Consider the following 5,964-nt stretch of genomic DNA (forward strand, 5'->3'; position numbering starts at 1 on the left):
ACTCGCACATCAGTGTGAGGGAATGTGGAACTGCAGTCCACGGATACCGAAATAAGAACAAAAAATCAGGGTGCATGGAACATCCACACACAAAAAACCCTCACAAAAAACAAACAAAAAACCCAAACAAACAAACAAACAAACAAACAACAACAACAACACAAAAAAAAACCCCCTGAAGAAATGGGAAAAAATAGGAGGATGGAGCCCCCACAAAAAGCAAACAACTAACCCAACAACAACAAAACTACAACAACTGAAGGCGGAGAAAAGGCCTGGCACAAACTAGACAAATAATTTAGCACAAAAAAATGGCCGTTTTCAACACTGCCATCTGGACGCCTCCCGGCACAGTCTGAGCCCTGATGCAGTGATGACAGCCCGCTCCCCCCTCGCCCCCCCTCCCCGTCCCCCGCTCCCATTAGAGTTCACACACCCTCACACAACTGAACCCCCGTGATGACATCACAACCACTAAAATACGTGACGTCACAGCACGCTGTGTACCCACCCTGACCCCCCCAAACCTCGCGCACCTGCTGACGTACATGTCACAAGGGCAGTGGATGAATGAGCAGCCCCTGTTTGTCAAAATGACGACTGAAACGGACACCAGACAAACACATCACTTTTCTCCCGGTAATAATGACGTCACGTAACGTACATATGTAACAGACGCCTTGCACGTGAGTGGGACGGCTGACGTCACATCTAAAAACACCTGCCTTTTTTTTTGTTTTTTTGGTCTTTTTGTTTTTGGAAGAGTTTTCTTTTACTCAGAATCGAAAGTTTTGAACTTGTATGTCTATATATTATAGTAGTTTCTCACCACCTTCCACAGAAAACTGAAATATATAAGCAGAAATCGAACTTTCGATTCTCAGTAGTGAAAACTTTCTTATGAAAACTATGCATCCACAATCAGACAATGTTTTCCCTCGGACACGACAGTACTTTCTCTTGCAGTGACGTAGTGCACGTGGCTGATGACGACGCCTGGCTGTGTCGGACGGCTGACAACGACGTCACAACACCTACAGACACGTCACCCTCTCTTGCAATGACGTAGTAGTAGTTGATGACGCCTGACTGCGCAGACCGGGCTGACTAGGACGTTTACAAACACCAACAAGCCACGTCACTCTCCCTTGCAATGACGCATACTTCGAAGCTTGTAACTCGGCCGGGCTGACAGAAGGCGACGTCAGTCTCGACCTCAACAGACACGCCGCCTCTCTCACTCTCAATGACGCAGTGATAGCAGCACGTGGCTGATGACGCAGGTGACAGCGGCGATGACATCACAACATCTCCAGCAGGGCCATGGTCTTGTGGTCTCGCGCCGCGTGGGGGCGGGCGGGGTGGTGGCGGGCGGGGTCGACGGGGCGGGGGAGGGTGCCCGCGCCCGTGCCCGTGCCCCCCCGGGGGTTGACGCGGTGCCCGGCCGGGCCCGTGCCCAGCACGGCGGTGTACAGGCAGAGGCGGTGCTGGTGCCCCGGGCAGGCGGGGTGGGCGCTCACTCGGGTCCGGCGGGTGCTGGCGGTGGTGGTGGTGGGTCCCACAGTGTAACAGACACACACACACACACACACACACACACACACACGTACACGTACATACACGGGCGCGCGCACACACACACGTTCGCACGCTCACACACACACACACACACGGGCGCGCGCACACACACACACCATTTAATATCACATTTATAGAAAGACAGTGGACTGAAGACTGCTACTGATACTAGTAACACACACATACACACAGAGTAACACACACACACGTACACACGCGTACATACACATACGCACACACACACACACACACAATTTAATATCACTTTAACTGAAATACGTTGGACTGAAGACCACCACTACTGTTATTACCACAAGTACTACACACACACACACATACACACACACACACACACACACATTTACACATACGCACATACGGGTGCACACATACACACACACACACACACACGCACACACATGGGCGCGCGCGCACACATACACACCATTTAATATTACTTTAACAGAAGGACGTTGGACTCGAAGATTACTACTACTACTGCTATTACTACTAGTACCACACACACACACACACACACACACCAGATGATTAAAAAGAGTTGAATGAGATGATCAGAAGATTTAAAACTGAGAAAAAGACACAAACTGTGAAAACGAAAAGGGAAGAAGAGGGTGGGTGGGTTGGAGAAAAACAGCGGAAGAGACACGGACAGACAGACAGACAGACAGACAGACAGAGATGGGATGTGAAGAATGAAGAAAAAAAAAAAAAAGGGTAAGAAACATCATTTCAGAGAGAGAGAGAGAGAGAGAGAGAGAGGGTGGGGAGTGGGGGGAGGGGCGAGAGCGAGGGAGAGAGAGGGAGGAAGGATAGAGTAAGGAACAAAAGACAGAGACGGATGAAGAGTGATGGTGGTGGAGAGAGAGAGACAGACAGTGGGGGAGAGAGATATATATATATAGAGAGAGGGAGGAGGAATAGCTAGATAGACAGAGGGACGGAGAGATAGAGAGAGAGGAAAGAGAGAGAGAGAGGAATAGCTAGATAGATAGAGGAGGGACAGAGGGTGAGGAAGAGTAGATAGATAGATAGAGGGGGAGAGAGAGAGAGAGAGAGTGAGGAGGAATAGATAGATAGACAGAGGGGGTGGAGAGAGAGAGAGAGAGAGAGAGAGAGAGAGAGAGAGTGAGGGAGAGCTAGAGAGAGAGGGAACAGGAATGGCTACATAGACATATATATATATATATATATATATATATATACAGAGAGAGAGAGAGAGAGAGAGAGAGAGAGAGAGAGAGAGAGTACAGACAAAGAGCGGGTGCGGAGGAACAGGAAGCAGTTGATGAACAATGTCAAACTGGGTGTCACAAACCCACGGTAACACCAACCCTGAAACGGACGACATGCAAACCATTCAGAACGACACGGTCAGTGTCCAGGGCGGAATTGTACTGACAGTAAGACAGACATGCAGACAGGCAGACAGACAGGAAGAGAGACAGAGACAGAGACAGACAGACAACAAGATACCTTTCTGGTGAGACAGGACGAACAGCAGTCACTGTGTCAGCAGCAGCAGCAGTAGACCCCACCCCACCCCAGAAACAACACAAACAAAAACAACAGTTAATGCATTGTGTCATAACTCATCGGACAGCAAGTAAAAAAAACAACAACAAAAAAAACAACAAAAAACAACAACAACAACATTCACAATCACCATGAAACTGACCACGTGTTAATTTCAATGAATGCCACGTCATTATCAACAGCAAGATCATGTGCTGGCTTATTTCCACGTGTGATAATAGATAATTCAATCGTTAATTCAAAGCCACTGAAAATAAAGGCACAACAATGTGAATGATATAAGCGTCATTAATGTCAGGTATCAACTTGTAATGACGGCTTCAGTCTGACACTTGTCACAATATCCAGTAGATGAAGAACAACAACAACAACAACAGCAAAAAACAAAACAAAACAAAACAAAAAAAAACACACAAAAAAAAAACAACAACAACAAAAACAAACAAACAAACATATACATATTGATTTATCCAATATATTTGTTTGTCTCTACAGCTACCCAACAACAATAACGTCGAAAAAAGTATGAATATAAAACTCATCACCAGAGATTTAAGCCACATTCAAGCACACCAGGTTTCACTTTTTACACTAACAACAGCAGCAGCACCACCACCACCAACAACAGCAACAGCACCACCACCACCACCAACAGCAGCAGCAGCACCACCACCACCACCACCAACAGCACCACCACCACCAGCAACAGCATCAGCAGCAGCAACAACAACGACAACAACACACACACAAACGAAGCTAATAAATTGTGAGCTGTAAAAAAAAATCAAACATCTCCCTCATGTCCACACACCCCCACCCCACACGCACCCTGACTGGCCCTTCCCCCAACAGCCCTTCCGAAAACAGAAATATAAAACTTCAAAGCTGATTTGTGTGCACAGGAAAAAAAAGAAACAGACAGTCTCTGTCGCCGGATTTGCCTGTCTCACACTCCCAGATCTACAGACACATAAAACTACAAATAAACCAGACGAACAAACCCAAACTACAGACACCACAGCACTAAACAACTTGACCTTATTAGGGGTGGGGTGTGGGGGTGGGAGCACAAACCAACAGGTCGTTGAAACTCAACTCTACGGAGATGTACAGCTATAAACAAACCAGACCACAAACATATAACTACAGATAAACCAGACGTCAAAATGTCTATGTATAACTGTAGTTCAACTGGACCACAAATATATATATATATATAGATTAGCTAGACTACAAATACGTATAACTATAGATTAACTGGACCACAAATATGTATACCTACCAGATAAACCAGACCACAATCATGAATAACTATAAAATAATAAACCATACCACAAACATGTTTTGCTATAGAGAAACCAGACCACAAACATGTATAACTATAGATAAACCAGACGTCTAAATGTCTAACCATGTACAACTATTGTTCAACTAGACCACAATGTATATAACTATAGATAAATCAGACCTCAAACGTGTATAACTATAAATAAGCCAGGCCAAAAACATGTATAACTATAGATAAACCAGACCACAAACATGTACAACTATAAAATAACAAACCACACCGCAAACATGTATAGACCAGACGACAAACATGTATAACTATAAATAAACCAACCACAAACATGTATAACTATAGATAAACCAAACCACAAACACTGATGTATAACTATAGATAAACCAGACCACTGTGTCAAACATGTATAACTATAGATAAACCAAACCACACACATGTATAACTATAAATAAATCAGACCAGAAACATGTATAACTATAGACAAACCAGGCCAGAAACATGAAAAACTATAAACCAGACCCACAGACACCTGTTCACAGACAATGTCCTGCCGCAACTGATAAATTTTCACGGGCGGCCAGGCCACAGAACGCATGGCACAGAATATTTTATATCTCCAAAGATAAACCAACTATAGCTATTTGTAGAGCTGAGTTCAGTAAACGACCTTTTGGCAAAAGCCCCCAAGACGGTCAAGTGGCTCACTGAGTGTTTGGGCCTTTGTGTCGTGAAGGTTGTGCTGTTTGAGGGGTCCAGGTTAATCCAGTAATGTAACGAAGCAATAATGTCCCGCGGCGCCGGGACTTCCAGAAAAAAAAGGCCAGGAAAACAAGGCCCCAAGTCACGCAGTCTTGAAGAAACACTCGCGACCATGTCTGAGGACTAAGAAACACACTCTCTCATTGGTTGTCCAAGGCTGTGTTGACTACTCCCGGGAGTGTGTATCCGAAACAAAGACTGGATGATTGAAAAAGAGAGGAAATGAAAATTTGGTGACCCTCGAAAACAGAATATGGCTGCCTACATGGCGGGGTTACGAACGGCAAAGCCCACTCGTGATACACAAAAGAATGTGGGGTCTCTAACCCACGGAGGCAGAAGAACTAAGAGGAAATTTTGATGAGGGGGAAAAACGATAAATGAAATAATCGTTTTGTACTGAACTACTCTCTCTGGCGGCGGGAAAACACTGAGATGCTTGTGACTTATTCCTACGCACGTTTAAACACCCTGTCGCCCCTGTCAGCGTGTGGTGGGTTTTGGAGCACACGAAAACGGAGTGTGGCTGCCTATACGGTAGGTTAAAAACGGTCCTACGTGTCAAAAGGTTCACTTAAAAAAAAAGTTGGATTTGAAGCTTACAAATAATGAACAGGTAAGATGCTCAAAGATGAACCCTTTCAAACAAACAAATAAAAAACAATCTGGATATTGTTTACATGTACAATATTTCTTCAATCATGAGAGAGAGAGAGAGAGAGAGAGAGAGAGAGAGAGAGAGAGAGAGAGAGAGAATTAGAAAAACACACAAG

General features: G+C 45.0%; 1 protein-coding gene across 1 annotated transcript in view; it reads right to left on the reverse strand.

Annotated features, from left to right (window-relative positions):
* Positions 1-1,301: 1,301 nt before the first annotated feature.
* LOC143280265 (neuromedin-B receptor-like) overlaps positions 1,302-5,964 on the reverse strand; it is a 330,847-nt gene continuing 326,184 nt past the window's right edge. The window contains exons 8-9 of the mRNA XM_076584896.1: positions 3,073-3,103; positions 1,302-1,536 (exon numbers count right to left, since the gene is read on the reverse strand). Coding sequence (XP_076441011.1) covers positions 1,302-1,536; positions 3,073-3,103 — 266 coding nt within the window. The remainder of the gene's footprint in view (positions 1,537-3,072; positions 3,104-5,964) is intronic.

Source organism: Babylonia areolata, chromosome 3 (assembly GCF_041734735.1).
Source record: "Babylonia areolata isolate BAREFJ2019XMU chromosome 3, ASM4173473v1, whole genome shotgun sequence".
NCBI lineage: Eukaryota > Metazoa > Mollusca > Gastropoda > Neogastropoda > Buccinidae > Babylonia > Babylonia areolata.